The 20,858-nt window shown below is 33.9% G+C and overlaps 1 protein-coding gene across 1 annotated transcript in view; it reads right to left on the minus strand.

The window, feature by feature from the left end:
• Nucleotides 1-20,858, minus strand: part of DNAI4 (dynein axonemal intermediate chain 4) — a 60,847-nt gene that overhangs the window by 13,686 nt on the left and 26,303 nt on the right. Inside the window, exons 7-13 of the mRNA XM_033114499.1 lie at nt 18,768-18,923; nt 17,986-18,180; nt 8,124-8,332; nt 5,272-5,358; nt 3,849-4,000; nt 2,033-2,190; nt 1,596-1,717 (exon numbers count right to left, since the gene is read on the minus strand). Coding sequence (XP_032970390.1) covers nt 1,596-1,717; nt 2,033-2,190; nt 3,849-4,000; nt 5,272-5,358; nt 8,124-8,332; nt 17,986-18,180; nt 18,768-18,923 — 1,079 coding nt within the window. The remainder of the gene's footprint in view (nt 1-1,595; nt 1,718-2,032; nt 2,191-3,848; nt 4,001-5,271; nt 5,359-8,123; nt 8,333-17,985; nt 18,181-18,767; nt 18,924-20,858) is intronic.

A 20,858-nucleotide genomic window follows, 5' to 3' on the forward strand; every position in this document is an offset into this window, starting at 1 on the left:
CTATAGACCAATACCCCTTACAGACAAAGATGTAAAAATTCTAAACAAAATTTTTGCATATAAAATCCAACAGTGTATTAAAAGGATTAATCATGACGAAGTGGGATTTATTCCAGGAACAAACAAACAAAATCAATCAGTATACTTCACCATATTAACAAACTTTAAAAGAAAAAGTATATAATCACATCAATAGGTGAAGAAAAGCATTTGATAAAAACCCAACATCCATTCCTGATAAAAACTTTCACCAAATAGCAATGTAATGAGACTTCCTCAACCTGATTGATTCCATCTACAAAAAACTTTGAGCTTACATCATACTTAATAGTAAAAGACTGAATGCTTTCTTCCTAAGATCAAGAATAAGACAGGGATGTCTGTTTTCACCACTTCTATTCATTCTCGCGCTGGAGGTTCTACCCAGTGCAATCAGTCAATAAAAAATAAAAAATAAATTAAAAAAGGTAACCAGATTAGAAACGAAAAAGTAAAACTCTTTATTTACAGACTACACTATCATCTTAAATTCCTCACACCAGGGACATTTCTAGGACACCAGCCTAGGGTTTCTCAACCCAGTACTACTGACCTTTCGGGCTAGCTAATTCTTTGTTGGGGCCTGGGGGAAGGGGCGGTGCTTGTCTTAGCATTGCGGGATGTTTAGCAGCATCCCTGGACTCTGCTCACCAGATGCCAATAGCACTCTTCTCCACACCCCACCTCCTACAGCTGCAACCACCAAGAATTTCTTAAGACCCTGTGAAATGTTCCCTGGTGGGAAAATAACCCCCTCTCTGTTCACATTGAGAACCACTCTTCTAGAATTAAGGTGAAAAGTCAATTACAGGAATTTGACAATGAAGGCAGTTAGAATATGACAGTAGTGTTATAAAAATGAAACATAATAAAGGCCCGAACTACATTAGTAGTGTAATAATAAGCTTGGACTGGAAGGAGTGGACAATAGGACTTAAATATTATTTGGATGACAGGGTAGAACAGAACAGGAGCTTAAGCTTAGGCGTGCAGTGGATCATGGTGTCCCTAAGGACATGACCATATTACAGAAACCACACAGGATACGTTTTCTCAAAAGTGTGTCCTAATGGCTGACATTTCTGTTTCCAAAGAATTTGCAAAAATAGAACTTCCTTCACTGTTGTTTATTTAATTCTGGTCTTGATAAGCAGGAACGTAAGTGGTCTCCCTGATCCCCAGAATCATGAGTCACCAGTCACATTGAGGATAGAGAGGTCTATCGAGTGCATTTGGTTTCTGTCATTATGACAGAGCAGCAGAGCACACAACATGGGCAAGGAGGGGCACTCAAGTTAAACATGCAGTTGTAACGATGATCCTGTCATAGTTCCTCAGAAATAAAGGCCTTTCCTCTAGGAAACAGATAAAGACAGAGTATAGTCCACTGGAATGTGCCATTCTGCCTTAGGTGGGCAGCTGTTTGTTATTTTTTTTACTTACAAGGCACAATATTAATTACCGTGGGAATCTTTTGTCTTGCGTGATATGTTAATACACTTCAATTACTTCAAGTCATTATATGCAGTAGTAAATAATGGACTGAAATAGTTTACCTTGGGATGAAAAGCAAAACACATTCCAGGAGCCTGTCGCGATATCAAAGCTTCACCTTTCTTTTCCCTTTCCCCTCCTTTTTTGTTGCTGCTGGCAGTAGTTCGCTTCAAACGCATCAAATCTTTATTTAAAGAAAAAAATGTGTATCTATTTACCACATGAAAAAGTATTGTATTGTGGATATAGTGTGTGTCCCTCCGCAAACAATATTATGATTTCTGCCATCTTTGGCACGTGATTAGGTTAAAATTAGCAAATACCAGAACTAGATCCTTACAAAAACAATAACCAAACCCAGTTTTTTTTCTTATTTAGCAAAACCAAAATTTGTCACTTCTTACACATGGTGTACTAGGAATTTTCAATTCAGCACAAAACAGGAGAAAGATAATTTGATATATATATATACATATATATATGGATATACATTTTTTACCATGACAATCCAGTCCTTTCCGTATAACCCATTTGGAGATTCTTCCATCTGCTGATATAGAAACGAGTATTTCTCTTTTGTCATCACCTGTTGTTCCTCGATCTTGTTCTATCCACTGTAGCTGCCATACAGGTCCCAAATGTTTTTGAGGTGATTCACTGAAACAGGGAAAGTTACTAAATATAGAATCGTTATGATACTTTTTTTTTTAAAAGACTTTGAGTATAAGTGATCAGGACAGCTCTGGAGAGCACCATGACCTACTTATAGAATGATGCTTTTATTGTTCAAAACCGGACTTTTACTTTAAATATTTCACACAATGGGAAAAATAATCACTTTTCCACCTAACACTCACATTTTCTTTCTTATTTCTTGCAAAAGAAAATTTGTACTGCCTTTATATTAGGTGTCATAACAGGAATACAAGTGCAAATATTTCCTTTCTTTAAAAAATCTGTTTCACTTACTCTATTCATTAACTTTCCCTAGTTAAGTTGTGTACATTTAGTTTATTTTAGACACATTGAATATAAGTATCTTCATCTTTATAAGGGTTTTTTGCATAGCTTAAATGAATAAGGTCTTTAAGTTTTATTCACTTCACAGTGAATTTTAAAATCACATCTCAGATTGCTGACTGTTTTCCTATCAGTTTAATGGGCTTCTCTGTTCCTAGTACTGAGTCTCTTGATTTTGTTATGCAAACCCTCCAAAACAATAGTTCTGAATCTTTTTAAAATCATAGATATTTATGATTATTTGATAAATGTTACGGATCCTCTTCCTGGAAATAAACAGAAAGGCCCACACTTACAAAACTATACAAATAATTTCAAAATTAAGTTTAAGAACCCCTGCTTCAATGTCTACTTTCATCCAGTTCTAGCTAAGTTTATTCAAACACTAATATGCCACCTCCTTTTGGCCCCCTTGGTATTTAGTCTATTACAGAAACCTAATATATTCAATATCTTTTCCCTTTAACTGTTTTATTTTCTCAATATGACTCATTCATGTATTCATTGGTATTAATGTATCTATTGTGTGCATACTGAAGATACAAAGGGAAGTAAGAATCCTTGCCCTCGAGGAGCTTACAGCCTCCTCACATATAAACAATTGATATACACCATGATACTTGCTGTGATGAAGGTATGTAAGATAGGTACAAGATGCACAAAAGAAAGGAATGGGAATGTTTCTTGGAGGAGGTGAAACTGAAGCAATAAAGGGTACAAAGTGTCAGTTGTAAGATTAGTAAGTTCTGGAGATCTAATGTACACCATGGTGGTTACAGTTAATAATACTGAATTGTATACTTGAAATTTGCTGAGAGTGTTCTCACCACAAAAAAGGAAAAACGGTAACGATGTGAGGTGATGGATGTGTTAATTTGATTGTGGTAATCATTTCACAATGTATACCTACGACTATATTTAATCAACACATTGTAACCTTCAAAAATCACACTATGTAACCTAATCATATGCAATTTTTGTCAATTTTTATACCTCAATAAAGCTGGAAAAACTTGAAGTTTTCAAGAAGAAAAAAAAAGAATACACATAAACTGTCAAGCCAATGGAAGTTTGTCAGTGAAGTGGGCAAAGAAGATGACGAAGGAGCTATTAGGACAAAGCATGCCAGTGGGAGAGACAGGCTGAGGAATTATTAAATAATGGTTTGAAAAATAATGGTGTCACTCTCACCAACAACATCAACAGTCACTCAAAACCAAATACCCTGAGTAAATTTGTACTTCTCCCTAAGAAAGTATGTATCTCATACGTTTATCTAATTCGTGGATTCTCACCTACTATCCAGAACTGGAATGTTACTGGTGCTCTGTACGTTATAAACTGCAACGGTGCCATTGTAATAGCCGACTGCTAAAAGATTAGGGGCTCCAATTGAAAAATCCACAGCAGTAACTCCGTATGGATTCTGATACATACGTTCTGGCCACTAAATAAGATAAAAATTGCGTTACATTTTAAACTTGGTTTTGTAGACCACAGTACGGTAGGGTATGATGATGGCTGAAATCTAGTCTGGTGTGAGGTGAGAAGAGTGAGTCTACATTCAGTTACTCTTCTCTTCCTAACCTCCAGTACGAGGAGGTTTCTGCAGATGAGAAAATAAGCCTCGGTCATATCCTTTACTTTGATGACTCTTCAGAGCTCAATAATTTTAAGAAACACGGACAGGATGGGCTTTTACAGTAATTGTCATATTTTGGTAATCTGTCATCTGGATTTGTAGGATCAGCACAGGTCTAACCTTCTTAAAGAAACAAATAACGAGCTCCAAATTACCTAGCATATATTCCTGTCTTCCAGTATCTATTTAAGATGTTAGGATTATCCAATCATTTCTAAACAATGAATAGAAGAAGCTCCAAAACTCTCTGAGGTGCTTTTCTGCAACTCTATCAAGAGTTTTATTGTTTTGTTTTGTTTTAATGTCTAATCTCAATCCTTTCTTGTTTTTTAACACCCTACATGGAGAAAAAGACATCCTACTGATGATGGATCTTGTATCAGTCCTTCTACGTATTTAAAATTGCTTCTTCCTTTCCTTTATGTTATACTAACCCACTTTCTATGAAACTGTGACTATTTGTAAAACCCTTATTTTTGTGTGCTCTTCTGATCCTTTCTAAGTTTTCCACTTTACATTTCAGTTGTAAATTAAAACGAAATGTAAAGCTATAAAGTAACACATTGACTAGGGCTATTTAGCAAAACACATGACTGATTTGCATTCATTCTCTTTGAAATATTCATGGCAATAAGATGTTTGTATTAATCTATTTTATATCCATTGAGGATGGTAGAAATCTATCTTATAAGGTGATAAGGAGTCATTCATATATTAAGAAACTACCCAGTATTAAATTACTACTGTATTATTAATGTAAATTCCAAAGGATTTTCATTTATAAATTCATTCTTCTATAATTAGCAGTGATAAACAATAATGGTTCAGCTCTGGATCATCAAATCTAACAGCACATAGTAGATGTTCAATAAATATTTATTCAATGAATTTATAAATTAATATACTTTATTCTAAAAATAAGTTTTAATTGTTACGTATTCAAACCAAAGGAAATAAAGTCTTGCTTGAAAAAATGTTCTTGACTTTGTTTAATTATCACATACAACTATCTACTTTATGAGAATTATGCCAACATTTAATTAAATAAAAATAGGTCTTATTTCTGTTTGGGTTACCATAGGATTCTTTATGGACCAGCAGCAAGCCAATCCTTTTTTTTGCTCTTTAAATCCAAAGTGCCCATAGCCAACAGCCAAAAGGTCCTGAAAACCAGAAAAATACATTTAAAATAAGACAGAATGGCATACAAATATTGGCAAATGTATAAAGATGCATATTAATGAATTGTGTTAAAAATTGTGATAAAGCATTTCAACTTGGATAAAAAAATACCAGTATACCACCTATTTTTACTTTATAGCTCCATCTTTCTAAACAAAATTATAATAATAATCACATTTTCAGACTAAAGAATACCCAAAAAGAACCAATTGCTAACCAAGTTCTTTTACATATTAATATAATCCTCCAAGATTGTATTATTACATTATAGTATCTTACGGGTTTTTGAGAATGACCTAATCATTTCAAATGTATAATAAAAGACATTTAAGTTAAAGATGGGTGCTGTGGACTGAATTGTGTTTCGTCCCTCAAAATTCATACATTGAAGTTGTAATCCCCAATGTGATTATATCTGAGGATATTTTTAAGAGGTAATTAAGATTAAATGAGGTAATAACAGTGGTATCCCAATCTCATAGGGTCAGTGGCGTTATAAAGAGGGGAAGAGATACCAAAGGTGTCGTCCACCATGACTACACAGGGATGGCCCCCATCTGCAAGCCAGGGAGAGAACTTTCACCAGGAACCAAATCAGCTGGCACCTCAATCCTGGACTTCCCAGAATACATTATTTCTATTGTTTAAGCCCCTCCATCTATGGTATTTTTGTTATGGCAGCACAAACTGATTAATGCAGCAGGTCATTTTAAGAAATGCTTATGTAAATACATATAGACAAAAGTTTAAAAACAGCATCTTCTTTGTAATCAGAATACCTTTATAAAAATATATATTCTTATATTTTCTTGACATCATCCTACTTTCAAACCAACATCTTCTCTCCACAATTCCCTCTGCCTTAAAACACTCTTCACTGCCACCCTTTACCTCCTGGCATTGACAAATTCCTATTCATCTTTTCTGGACTCAGCATGCGCGCCACTTCCTTTAAGAAGTGTTCAGGAGCCCCTTGCATGTGCTCCCACAGCACTATTGATTTTCCTTATTAAAGCATATAGAAAACCATTATGTGGGCACGGTCTTTTTGTGACAAAATTACTACTGTATCTCTCGTGTCTTCACAGAGTTCTTGGCACAGAGTAAACGTTCAATAAATACTTGTAGAATGAATTAATATGATAGACGCCATCTGTCATATATTTTTTAGCTTCATTCATAAGTATTTAATTTTAATCTCAATAGCAATATGTTAATTTTTTAAATGCTAGTATATTCAGTTTTTAAATATGATTCATCTGTCTTTATTACAGTCATTATTGATTTATTAAACCTCCCATATCTACATGATGGTCTCAAATAGTTTTATGAAGACAAATCCATACAGAAAGTATTTTATTTTATTAAAAATATAAAATACATAATTTAAATAATGGGTTATTTAGGTTTCAACAAAAATAATTATAGACATCTGCTTTTTAATTACCATAACAATTATCATGTTTGCACCTTATATGGTGTGGCAATAAAATAAGAAGACTAATTCTTAAATATATATAGTACAATACACAGTTTAAACAAATTAATTAGTTTTGACCATTTTAAAAATACACTAAATCACTAAATATTTATTCCAAAGATACTGCTATTACACAAAAGTGGTTTGGAATCACTAGTTGAGAATCCTGTTTTCAGAACCAGTTTATAAACCAATGGAGAAAATAAATCTCATTACTTTGTAATCATCTGTGTTTTATAAGGAAACATCCCTGGCTTGATGATTCATTTAATTTATCTCAAGATGATTTTTAGCAGTGTAGTAGTTAAGAGCAAGAAAACTGGAGGCAGATGGCTGGGTTTGAATTCTACCTGTTTTACTTACCAATTGTATAACTTTGGGCACGTCATTTATCCTTTCTGAGCTTCATTTTCTCATCAACATAATGAGGAAATTAACACCTAACTCACAGTTTTTGTGTTAATACAAATAAAATGTTTACAGTAGTGCCTGGCACATAATAAGTGCTATTTATTTGCTATTAGTAGTAGTAATAGTATTTTAAGGAATGTCAAAATTATTTCGCACATTTTCAGGGACACCGAATGAAGTATGAGTATATATTTCTGAATATAATTAATTTAAAGAGCATACAAATTTGGGTACATGTGTTTGGTATATTTTAAAATAAGTCAATTATATACTATCTTCTAGTTCACTTCTCAATATCTGATACAGATTCAAAGAATGTCATGTCCCAAGTACATCTCCTAAAATAAAAATGGTAATGTTTAAAAATGTAAATGTAAAAAAACCCATTTTTTGTAACTATTTGCATGTTCCCCTTTTTGAAACATGAACTTGTTTTAGGGGCATTTTAAAACTAGGGGTTATGTCCATTTAAAGACCTTGCCTAATATCTGAGGGGAAGAAAAATCTTCATTAGTACTTGACAATTGCCCTTAAATGCTAGAGGTGAAATTGTTAAAATATTCGATAACTTTGTTGCTTTATAAAGGAACAAGACAAACAAAGAAAGAAACAAAAACTCATAGACACAGACAATAGTTTAGTGGTTACCAGAGGGGAAAGGGGGAGAGGGTTGTAGATGAGGGTAAAGGGGATCAAATATATGGTGATGGAAGGAGAACTGACTCTGGGTGGTGAACACACAGTGTGGTATATAGATGATGTATTACAGAATTGTACACTTGAAATCTATGTAACTTTACTAACAATTGTCACCCAATAAACTTTAGTTTAAAAAAAAAATATTCAATAACTTACTGGATTTGCTTTATTCCAGGCAAGGCTGCTCACATTAAGGCCTTTGGTTAAGTCACAGGAAAAGGACCAAAGTCGTTCCAAATTGGCTGGTATTGTTGATTGTTGTGCACCTATTTCTATTTCTTCTTCCTCTTCCTTCTTAACCACTTTTTGTACCTCTTCAAGATTTTCACCTTCTAAAAAGTCTTCAGGCTTTTTAGGTTCCAGTTCTAAAGTTGAATCAAATAAAAATAGCATTGTCCTCTCCACATATAGCAGCCTGCTGAAGGATCCAAACAGCATCTCTACCTACCATTGATGCTTTCAGCACCATTAGATCCGTTGGATCTTATGGCCCAAGGGACAAAGCACCCTGAACAGCCACCTGACCTGTTGCAGAATTTTCTATTGTTCTGGGCCCCACTCAACAAATGGGCCAGAGAAGCACAGCCAAATAAGGAATATGTTGCCTCGGAATTGTGAAGAGATCCACTAGGCATTGTTTCTCTTTTTTCACTGTAAGAGGGGCCAGATGCAACAATTTAATCCTTCACTTCAGGAGATATGCCTTGACACATTCCGCATTGCTGGACAACTGGAAATTTCACTGAGGTGAAAGGCCCTTGAAATTTTGTCAGATTTATTACTCACCCTCTGACATGTAAATGTCTTACCAATAAATCTACTTCTTGTTCACTAGGTCTAGTCAGCATAATGTCATCAATGAAACGGACGTCTTGTGATGTCTAATTGAGGGGAAAGTTCCCTCCAGACTAAATTATGACATAAAGCTGAAAACTTGATACACCCGAGGCAAGATGGTGAAGGTGTATTGTTGGCCTGGCCAGATGGAAGCAGATGGCTTCTGGTGGTTTTTATCAACAGTTATTGAAAAAGAAAAGCATTCATTGTATCAATAGCTACACACCAGGTACTAGGGAATGTGTTAATTTGCTCAGGCCATGAAACCCAATCTGGAACAGCAGCTGCAATTGGAGGCACCACCTGGTTAAGTTTATAATATTCCAGTTATTCTCAAGATCCACGTGTTTTCTATACAAGCCAACTGGATAGGCTGAATGGGGGATGTGGTGGGAATCAATACTCCTGTACCCTTCAAGTCCTTGACAGTAAAATTAATCTCTAAAATCCCTCCAGAAATGTGATACTCCTTTGGTTTACTATTTTCATAGGTACAGGCAGCTCTAGTGGCTTCCACTTAGCTATTTCCTCCCATAATAACCCTCACTCCACAGGTCAAGGATCAAATGTGGGGATTCTGCTGGATATTTCTCATAGAGTATCCATTCTGGAACAGGGGAAATAACCACCGGATGGGCTCGGTGAACCACTGGACCCACTGTGAGAGGGACCTGAGCTAAAACTCCATTGATCACCTGACTAGTGGACCCCAGTGATGTTTTGGGTCTCCTGGAATAAGTATCAGTTCAGAGTCAGTGTCCAGTAATCCCTGAAATTTCTGATTATTTCTTTTCCCCAAGGCACAATCACTCTAATAAAAGGCTATAGGTTCTTTTAGAAAAAAATATTAACAGTATACACTTTTGGCAGTGTAGTGGGATACATTCTCAAATGGACCCAGCCTCCTCTTCATTCAAGGAGTTCTGGGTGTGTGAATTGACTCAAGTCTAGGAATTGGTTGAGGGGTTATGACTTTGTTTTGGTGTTGCAAGTTAGATGTATATTCACATGACCTAGAACGCTTCTGCTCATACCGGTCAAGTAAGAAGTTAGGAAGAGACTGCGTTTTATGGGCTGAATTGTGTCTCCCTAAAATTCACATACTGAAACCCTAGCTCCCAGAACCTCAGAATGTAATGGTATTTGGAGACAGTACTTTAAAGAGGTGATTAAGTTACTATAAGGCCATTAGTGTGGGTCCTAATCCAGTATGACCGGTATCCTTTAAGAAGAGAAAATGTAGACATACTGAGAGACACAGGAGATGCACACAAACAAAGACCATGTAAAGACGCAGCAAGGCACTGGCCATTTGCAAGCCAAGAAGAAAAGCCTCAAAGGAAAACAACGATGCCGGCACCTTGATCTAGGACTTCCTGCCTCCAGAACTGTGAGAAAGTAAATGTATAGTGTTTAAGCCACCCAGTTTGTGGTGTTTTGCTACGACAGCCCTAACAAAGTAATACACCACCCACCTATTTCTCTTCTGGGGACATCATGGTCAACTAGCCAGTGCCGTGGGTCTCTAAGAGTCACTCTTCTGGTTATTGCTTTGTCCATTATAGTAACCATACCTACTTTTTCTCGGGGAGTAAGTGCTGCCACTTAGCACCTGCCATTCCAGGATCCAATTATCCTTATTGTATTAAGTTATCCCAGCTCAGTGGCAGCAGGTCCCACTGTCATTTTTGACCTACAGAGAAGAGCGACCACAGAGCTCATCAAGAATTTTGGGGCTCCCTCTCACAAATTTATTCCTTACAATTGTGGTGAAAAGTGTGTTATCTGGACCCTCCCGGAGTGAGTGATCAGGTCATCATGGTAAATCCACTCTAACATTCCAATGTCCTTAAACCTTTCGATACCTTTCTCTTTAGTATACTATGGTAGTTCTGACATTTCAGCTTCATTTAGTGAAGACCACATTTTGACCCATCGTTAGCAAACAAACAAAAATCTTCTTAGAGCTATTTCCAATCCCTTGAGCTACAACATTGAATCCAGACTCTCTGCTTAGTGGACCCATGTCAATAAATGTGGCCTAATCTGACGTTCTATTCCTTCCATCATTATCCTATACCTTAATACCAATTTCCACTTATATTCCTCAGGTTTCTTTCTGCCTGTATAATTTGGAAAATGCATCAGTCAATTCCCCAAGAAGTCATAACAACCCAAAATGTGTAGGTACTTACCAACCTCAAAATATATAAAACAAAAAAACAATAGATCTGAAAGGAGAAATAAATCCACAATTACAGTTGGAGATTTCAACACTCCTCTCTCAACAACTGATAGGACAAATAGGTAGAAAATCATAAGGATAGAGACGATCTGAACATCACTATCAATCAATTTGACCTAAATGACATTTATAAAATACTCCATCCAAAAACAACAGAATACATACTCTTCTGAAGTGCCATAGCATATTCTTTAAGATAGACCATATTATGGACATAAAATAACTTTAACAATTATGTAAAAGAATAGAAATCATGCAAAATATACTCTCAGACCACAATGCAATGAAATTAGGAATGAATAACAAAAAGATAGCTAGAAAGTCCCAAAATATTTGAATATTAAACAACACATTTATAAATAACACGGGTCAATGAAGAAGTCTCAAGAGAAATTTAAAAATTTTAATGAAATGAAAATACAACATCAAATTTTATGAGATTCAGCTAAAGCAGTACTTAGATGGCATATATTAGGAAAGAAGGAAGTTAAATATATATCTGACATATGATCCACCTGTTCCACTGTTAGGTACTGACCAAGAGAAATGAAAGCAAATGCCCATACAAAACCTTGTACATGAATGTTCAAACCAACTTTATGTGTAAATGGCCCCAAATTGGAAACAAATATCAATCAACAGGTGAAATCATAAACATAGTGTAGGATATTCACACAATGGAATACTGAATATTCAGAATATAACCAACACCCCAATCAAGACAGAGAACACATCTATCAACCATAAGTTTCTTCGTGCTACTTTCCAGTCAAACCCTATCCACCTTGGCAGGTACTGGTTGGATTTCTATCATCTCAGATTAGTTTTGTCTGTGATAGGCTATCAGATAAATGGGTTTGTTGTCTGTATTCTTTTGTATCTGGCTTCTTCCACCCGACGATGTTTTTGAGATCTATCAAAGTTAATGTGTACATAAGGAGCTCATTCATTTTTACGGCGAGCAGTGCCCCATTATTTGTTTACGCATTGATTGACCTCTTAATAGATATCTGGGCTGTTTTCCAGTTTTGGGCTGTTATGAATAAGGCTGCTATGAATAAAGCTGCTATGAATCCAAGTATTCTTTGTGGACATATGTTTTCTTTTCGGGGGGTTACATATTCAGGAACTGGATTATTGTGTCATTGGATGGATCTATGTTTAACATTTTTTAAAATTTCCCAAAAGACTTCCAACATGGTTGTACAACTTTATACTCTCTTAGCAATATATGAAAGACCCAGTTAGTCCATATTCTTGCTAATACTTGTGTTGTCAGTCTTTTTAGTTTTAGCCATTCCAGTTAGTGTACAGTGGCATTTTATCATGGTTTTAACTTGCACTTCCTTGATGACTAATTATGTTCAGTACCTTGTTAGGTGTCCACTGGCCAATCATGTATGATTTTGGTGAGCTTTCTATTTAAACCTTTTACCTATTTTCTGTTATACTGTTTATCTTCTTTTTATTAAGTTTATCTTCTTTTTATTATATTCCAAATACAAGTCTTTGATCAGATGCATGTATTGCAAACATTCTTCTAGTCTGTTTTTTGCATTTTTTCCCCTCAATAGTGTTATTCAAAGAGCAGACATTGTAACTATCTCAAAAATCATCAATTTTTTTTCTTTTATGTCTTGGAATTTTTGTGTATTAAGTAATCTTTTCTTATGATAAGATCACAAACATTTTCTCTTTTACCTTCTTCTAGGACTTATAGTTTAAAATTTTACATTTAAATTTGTGGTTCATTCTGAGTTAATTTATATATGAGATACGGGTTAAGGTTCATTTTTTTACCCCATATAGACATCCAATTTTTTCAGCATCATTTATTTTTAAAAAATCAGCCTTTTTTAACTTAATCCACCTCAGCATGTTTGTCAAAAAATCAATTGATCATGTAGGCCTGTGTTTATTTATGGACCTACCACTCCGTTTCAGTCATCCATCCATACCTCTATCCTTAGACAAATACCACACTGCCTTGATTGCTATCTCATTAAAGTTAAGTTATTTGTTATCAAGTAGGGTAAGTCCTACAACTTCATTCTTCCGTTTCAAAATTGACGTGGTTATTCTGGGTCCTTTGCTTTGCCATATAAAAGTTAGAAACATCCTGTCAATTTAATTATCTTTAAAGAAATTTAAATTGGTGGGAAATGTCTCTTACCTTTACTCACAAATTTACCAATTCTAGCACTCTTCACAGAGTAGATTCTAATTTCAGTTATTATTTTCCATCAGCCTGAAGAACTTCCTGTTATATGTCTTGCAATGCTTGTTTGCTGGTGACAAAGTATTTCAGCTTTTGTATGTCTGAACATCTTTTTATTTCACCTTGATTTTTGAAGAATATTTTGTCTAAGTGTAGACTTTTTCAGCACAGTAAAAATGTCATTACTTTGTCTTCTGGCTTCTGATGAGAAATAAGGGGATTATTCACTTTCTTCCCTGAAAGTAATGTCTTTCTGGGGGCAACTTTTATGATTTTTTGACATATTACTTATGATGTGCCTTAGTGTGGTTCTTACTGTGTTTATCTTGCTTTGTTTTCATTGAACTTCCTGTAATTGTTGGTTTAAAGATTTTTCAAGTATGAAAAGTTTTAATATATTCTTTCTTCAAACATTTTCCTGCTTCCCCTCCTCTCTTTTCTACTATAATACTACAATTCCAATTATATATATGAGGTCGGACAATCAAGTTCGCGAATTCATCCTAGAAAAAGTGCTACATACCTCATTGCTGAATATCACTAGGGTCAACTTCAAAGTACTCCCCTTGGGAAGCTATGCACTGACACTGGTGCCCAGTCCACCCTTCAAAGCAATTCTGGAACTCTTTTTTCTGGAATGGCCATCAAAGCTGTCATCATGTTAGCCTTGATGTCCTGAATGTCATCAAAATGTCTTCCTTTCAATATTTCCTTTATCTTTGGGTAAAGAAAGAAGTCATTGGGGGCCTGTTTAGGTGAGTAGGGAGGGTATTCCAATACAGTTATTTGTTTCCTGGCTAAAAATTCCCTCACAGGCAGTGCTGTGTGAGCTGGTGCATTGTCATGATGCAAGAGCCATGAATTGTTGGCAAAAAGTTCAGTTCTTCTAACTTTTTCACGCAGCCTTTTTAGCACTTCCAAATAGTAAACTTAGTTAACTGTCCATTTGGTACAAATTCATAATTAATAATCCCTCGATATCCAAAAAGGTTAGCAACATCAGTGCAACAAGTTTGCAAACTTAATTGTCACACCACATGTGTCTATAATATAATAACACTGATACAAAAACCCATCAAGGACTAGGTTTTTTGGCATGAACCTAGTTACAAAAAATCTTAACAGAGTATTAGAAAGTTGAATTCACCAGTATATAGAAAGAATAAAACAACATAACCAAGTGTGGTTTAACGAGAGGTATTCAGTTTGTTTTAACATTTGAAAATCAAGCAATAAAATTGGCCACATTTACAGGTTAAAGGAGAAAAACTGAATGATCATTTTAATAGATGTAGAAAAAGTTTTGAACAAAATTCAACACTCATTTATGTTTTAAAATGTCTAGCAAACTAGAGAGAGAAGAAAATTTCCTCAAATCAATAAAATACATCTACAAAAAACTACATCTAACATCATATTTAACAGTGAAATATTGAATGCTTTCACACTAAGTTCAGGAACAGGACAAAGATATTTGCAACATTGGGGCAGGGAAAGATTTCTTAGAGAGGACATGGAAAGCATTAACTACAAAAGAAAAAGCTGATAGGTAAGACTTCATCAAAATTAAAACTTCTGTTCATCAAAAGACAAATATATTGGCAAGCCATTGACTTAGAGAAGATAGTTGCAATGTAATTTTCAAAGGGCTTATATCCAGAATACACACAAATAAGCTCCTACAACTTGGTTTAAAAAACAACACCACACAACTCAATTTTAAAATAGGCAAAGGAGTTGACCAAATATTACACAAAAAAAGATATACAAGTTACAAAAAGAAAGTACATAAATAAGTACTCAACATGACTAGTCTTTAGGACATTAAAAACGTTGCCAACATCAGGTATTGTCAAGAGTGTGGAATAACTAGTACTCTTCAACATTGCTTGTGGGATTGTAAAATGGTACAAGTACTTTGGAAAGGTATTTTTTAGTTTCTATTAGGTTGGTGCAAAAGTAATTGTGGTATAAAAAAGTTAAACATACATCTACCCAATGACCCAATAATTCCATTTCCAGATATTTACCCAAGAGAAATTAAAACATATGTCCACAAAAAGACACACAAAAATGATCATAGCAAGATTTATTTATAATAGAGAGACAGTCCAGGTATCCATCAACAGGTGAATTAATACTATACAAATCATTACAGTATATTCATAAAATGGAACACCATTCAGGAAAAAAAATGAACTACTTATATTCACATCAAGCTAATAGAATCTCAAAAACATTATGTTGAGTGAAAGAAGCCAGACACAAAAGAATACTTACTATATGAATGCACTTACATGATATACCAAAGCAGTTAATCTATGGTGAGAGAAATCGGGTTAACACCTTCTATGGGGGGTAAGGTTCAAATGGAAAACAGCACAAAAGAAAGTTTGGGATTGACGGATATATTCTCTATTTCATTTAGGGCATTAGTTACACAGGCTTATATTTTTTCAAATGTATCAAACTATACAATTAAAATATCTGCATTCCATTTTATGTAAATCTTACCTCATTAAAACTTTTTCTATGGTATTTCCATTTCTTAGATACATTTAAATAAGTGATCTACCAATAGTTTTGTTTTTAAAATATCAAAATGCACAATATGTAGTAAATTTCAACCTATAACTCGGAACAGACACTTCTCCCAAGAAGACATAAAAACAGCCAACAGATATATGAAAAGATGCTTAACTTCACTAGCTATTAGGGAAATGCAAATCGAAACCACAATGAGATACCACCTCACACCTTGTTGGCTATTATCAACAAGACAAGTAATAACAGGTGTTGGAGAGGCTGTGGAGAAAAAGGAACCCTCATGTACCGCTGGTGGAAATGTAAACTGGTATAGCCACTATAAGAAACAGTACGAAGGTTCTTCAAAAAATTGAGACTACTTCCCATACAACCCAGAAAATTCCATACAACCCAGAAATCCCTCTTTTGGATAGATACCCCCAAAATCTGAAAACATTCACCTATAAAGATATATGTACCCCTATGTTCATTGCAGCATTATTCACAGCAGCCAAGATATGGAAACAACTGAAATGTCCTTTAATAGATGATTGGATAAAGAAGATATGGTACATATATAAAATGGAATGTTACTCAGCCATAAGAAAAGATGAAATACTGTCATTTGTGACAACATGGACGGATCTTGAGATTATCATGCTGAGTGAAATAAATCAGACAGAAAAAGTCGAGAACCATATAATTTCACTCATATGTGGAATACAAAACTGAAAGCAGCAAATAAACAAGACAAACAAACAAACAAAAATGCATAGACACAGCCAACAGTTTAGAGGTTACCAAAGAGTAAAGGGGTAGGGAGGTGGTAGAAGAGGGTAAAGAGGGTCAAATATATGGTGATGGAAGGAGAATTGATTTTGGGTGGTAAATGCACAATGAAATATATAGATGATGTACTACAGAATTGTACACTTGAAACCCATATAATTTTACTACCCAATGTCACCCCCAATGAGGGTAAACAGGGTCAAAAATATAGTGACGAAAGGAGAGCTGACTCTAGGTGGTGAACATACAATGTGATATATAGACGTGTATTACAGAATTGTACACTTGAAACTTATGTAACTTTACTAATCATTGTCACCCCAATAAATTTTAATTAATTAAATAAATCAATAATAAAAAGTTTACATACATGATGAAAAATTTTAAATATCAACCTAATATGAGAGAAGGAGCATAGTGTTTCATTGTTCTCTATTTTATTTTGTAACCCAATTTTTTGCTGTAGGCATGCAGAAGTTCAATTTTGACTTGAAGGATCAAGTAAGATTTCATGAAGCAGTTTTCCCTTATCCATACATGAAAACTGGGAATACCGTAGGGAAAGATGGGATGGGTACAAGGGTAGACTGTCAAGCATATTCTAACCAAAGGTACTAAGGCAGGAACATTTAGGTTCTTTGTGGGAATTATCAGGTAAATCTAATGTAGCTAACTTTTAGTTGTCTCTCAAGTAATACAATGAGATAAAGCAGTCTGTGGACAGATTGCAGGTATCTTTGTATGATACATATGAAGTCTGTAATTTATTCTAGGCAATGGGAAGGTACTGAAGGTTTTTTTTTTAGCAGTTAAATGCCATATTCAAACTTGTGTTCATGATATATCAGCATGCCAGGATGGCAGAGTAGAAAAAGAACTGGAATGGGATCAAAAGACCTTGGTTGAATGTCTAGCTGTGCCATAGACTATGTAACCTTAGAAAGTTTCTAGAGCCTTCATTTTCTTCATTCAAATATTGAAAGGTTGAATTAGATTATCTCTAGAATCCTTCAAAAAATACTGAGAATATATGAGATGGGATTTGTAGCAATGAGAACAGGAAGAATGACCCTGCAATAAAATCAGGGAGATGTAACAAAAGCCAGCATCTGGAAAGTGTCAATGGAATGGAAAAGAAAGTTTGAATATGAAAGAATAACTTAATGCAGAAATAAGAAAATCATAGATGCTTACAAAGTTTTGAATCTCATGGACTACCTCTTGCTGTGAGCTCTCTAGTCGAGACTCTAGTGCTACTCACATGTTTAGTGCTGAAAGCTATATAAATGTATCTTCTGGTAAGTGATAACCCAGTCTGGAGATTACATTTAGAAATAATTAAAAACACCATTTAATTTTTTAAATTATTTAGGTTTGTTTAAATGTGATTTTTAAAAAAATACCTTTTAAAACAGGAAGTTGACGATAAGCTGCAAGTTTTGGCTGAAATACATTTTCCATTAGAACTCGTTCCATAAAAAATAAGTCCTGATGAAACTTTTCAGATTTGAATATTGCATCTGAGTGGTCTTCTTCATCATCATGCATTTTAGCCAGAATTACATTTTCTATATCCATTAGAGAACTAGCTTCACTATCTGTAAAATACAAAATGAGGCAATGATAAAATAATCCAAATAATATTAGATGACTCACATATTCTAAATATTTAAAAATGACATTTTGTCATTACTATTTGTTTTTTTCCAGTATTCAACAACTTCAGTAGACATTGAATATATTTTATGTACCAAGCACATACAAACTACTACAACTTACCCAATATAATTTCAAATTTAAGGAAATTGAATTTGTAATTGTAAAAACTCCCTCCCAAAAAATATCCAGGGGCAGATGGTTTTACTGGAGAATTCTACCAGACATTTAAAGAAGAATCAACTCCAGTTCTACATAATCTCTTCCAGAAAACAGAAGCTGAAGGAAAACCTTCTAATTCAATGTATGAAGTCACTATTTGAAAACCAGACAAAGAAAGTACAAAAGGAGATACAGACCAATATCCCTCATGAATACAAACACAAAAATTCTTAATAAAATCCCTCATGAATATAGACACAAAAATACTTCTCATGTTCCACCAGAAATATTGTAATTGCTATAAAAGAATTTATTAAAAATGTCATGTAAAAATCTTATGAAAAAATAGAAATAAGTGAAATTTTACTTTTTTCTGTAGTACTTCCTGGCCCTCTTTGGTCCCGATCTTTAGAAGGTACGCTTGCTCTATTACTTGAATCAACTGTAGACCGTTTTACTTGTAGAGACAAAAGCTCCAGGGCATTATAAGAATCATACAAATCCCAAGTAGTAGACATTATGCCTAAATAAAGAGACAGAAAGGTAAAAATTACTTTACACCAAATTCTAATATTTTAGTTTATACATAACTAAAGTCACAGCAAATCTAAGATAAGAATATCTACTGTCTCAAAAAAAGTATTATTGTTTTACAATGGTAAGAAGAGGATAAAAATGAAAAAGAAATACATCATGAAGACACCTTAAGAGATCCTTAGCCATCACAAGTTTAACTAGCACCTACAAATACCTTAGTATTTTAGTGATAATTTCAAATGATCTTCACCATCCTTTCTGATCCCCACACCTCCCCTCTATTCCAAGCTGGTATAGCATGATCTCCTCAATCTGTCAGTATAGGGCTGCTTTGATATGGACTAAAACAGCCATATTCCTTTACTTATGGTTAACATATAAGATGTTCTATTCTACGAAACTTTTATTTATAATCATATAATTCCATTTTTACCAAGAAAAATTGCCTGTATATTTATGTGAAAAGATCGTACATGTTGGGAAAATGATACTCCATTCTCAAAAAAACTTGTAGAGTTAGTATGGTTATTAACTTCTCTTAAATTTTTTGTTTATCTATATTTATTCAAATGAGCAAATATAACAATGGTCTCTAAACAAAAATTGGATAAACGTTATTTATCTCCAAATTGAAAAAAAAAAAAGCTCCCATCTCTTCATTGATGATATAACAATGAAAGGCTTATATAATAATTATTTTATCAGTGACCACATAACAATATATTCCTACATGCTAAATTTACTAAACTTTCAGTTAAAGTCAGTGATTTAATAAACTGTTCTTTTCCCTAAAAATGAAAAGAGGCTCTGTATCTAATAAATGCAACTACTTTATTGTTAGAACTTCTATTTTCATAATGCAAAATGAAGGATCTCTGGTGTTTAACAAGGTTTTCAATTAGTAGGAAGGAATGTTAACTCACATTTCATAATAACATGTCTATCTTATTGAACTTAATAGTGTCTAGTAAAGTCATACACAAAATAAATACCTCGATATTTTGCTGAATTGAAAAGGGTATAATTTCCATGTTCATTAAGTAAAAGACCATAGAAATTATGTCTTCGAATATTGAATTACCTAACCTTGTTTTTCTTCCTTTAACTGAAAGTTTAGTAAGTTGAGCATATAGGAATACATTGTTACATAGCACTAATCACATAATTGCTACATAAATAAATACACATGTTATAAATGAGAGGTCTAAAATGTTAGTTAGGGTGATTTCAAGTTATTTCTTCTTTGAAGATAAACAACATTAGTAATTTTACTTTGGGTACATCATTACATTTGTTCATTTGAATAAATTAATCTAAGAAATAGAAAAACTCAAACCACATTCCATAATATCTTGTACAAGATGGAATAATAAATAACGAATTATTGCAACGTCCCAATTTTATACTGTTATATACTATTAAAGAAAGCTATTTTAACTAGTATCAAAAAAGTATTCCCACCTATACCTGTGTTTTGAGCATTTTTGAGTCTAAGATATGCCTAAATAGCTTTTGTAAGTTTTAAAACATTGCTTCTATCTACTAGTTTAATTCAAGAGTAACAATTGGCTACATAATATTTACAGAAAATAATTTTACTTTCTAGCTGAGTAAAAAGACATAATCACTGTTTAAAAAAAGGTAAATAGGACTTGTATTTCCATCAACCAAAGAAAATAACTGCTAACATTTTGGTGTATGCCCTTCCATATTCACATATACATGTGTACTTAAATACACATGTATATTTTTTAATTAAAGAGCTCATATTACACATACTTTTATCAAAAACTTTTTATTGTAGCATAATATACATAGAAAACAAACTGGCTTTATGAAATCTACAAAGTATTTATTACTTGTTAACTTATTTGTCAAATTCTGAAAGCTGTAGATCACAGTACCCAGCTACTGTTGTGAC

This window comes from Rhinolophus ferrumequinum, chromosome 9 (genome assembly GCF_004115265.2).
Source record: "Rhinolophus ferrumequinum isolate MPI-CBG mRhiFer1 chromosome 9, mRhiFer1_v1.p, whole genome shotgun sequence".
Classification (NCBI taxonomy): Eukaryota; Metazoa; Chordata; class Mammalia; order Chiroptera; family Rhinolophidae; genus Rhinolophus; species Rhinolophus ferrumequinum.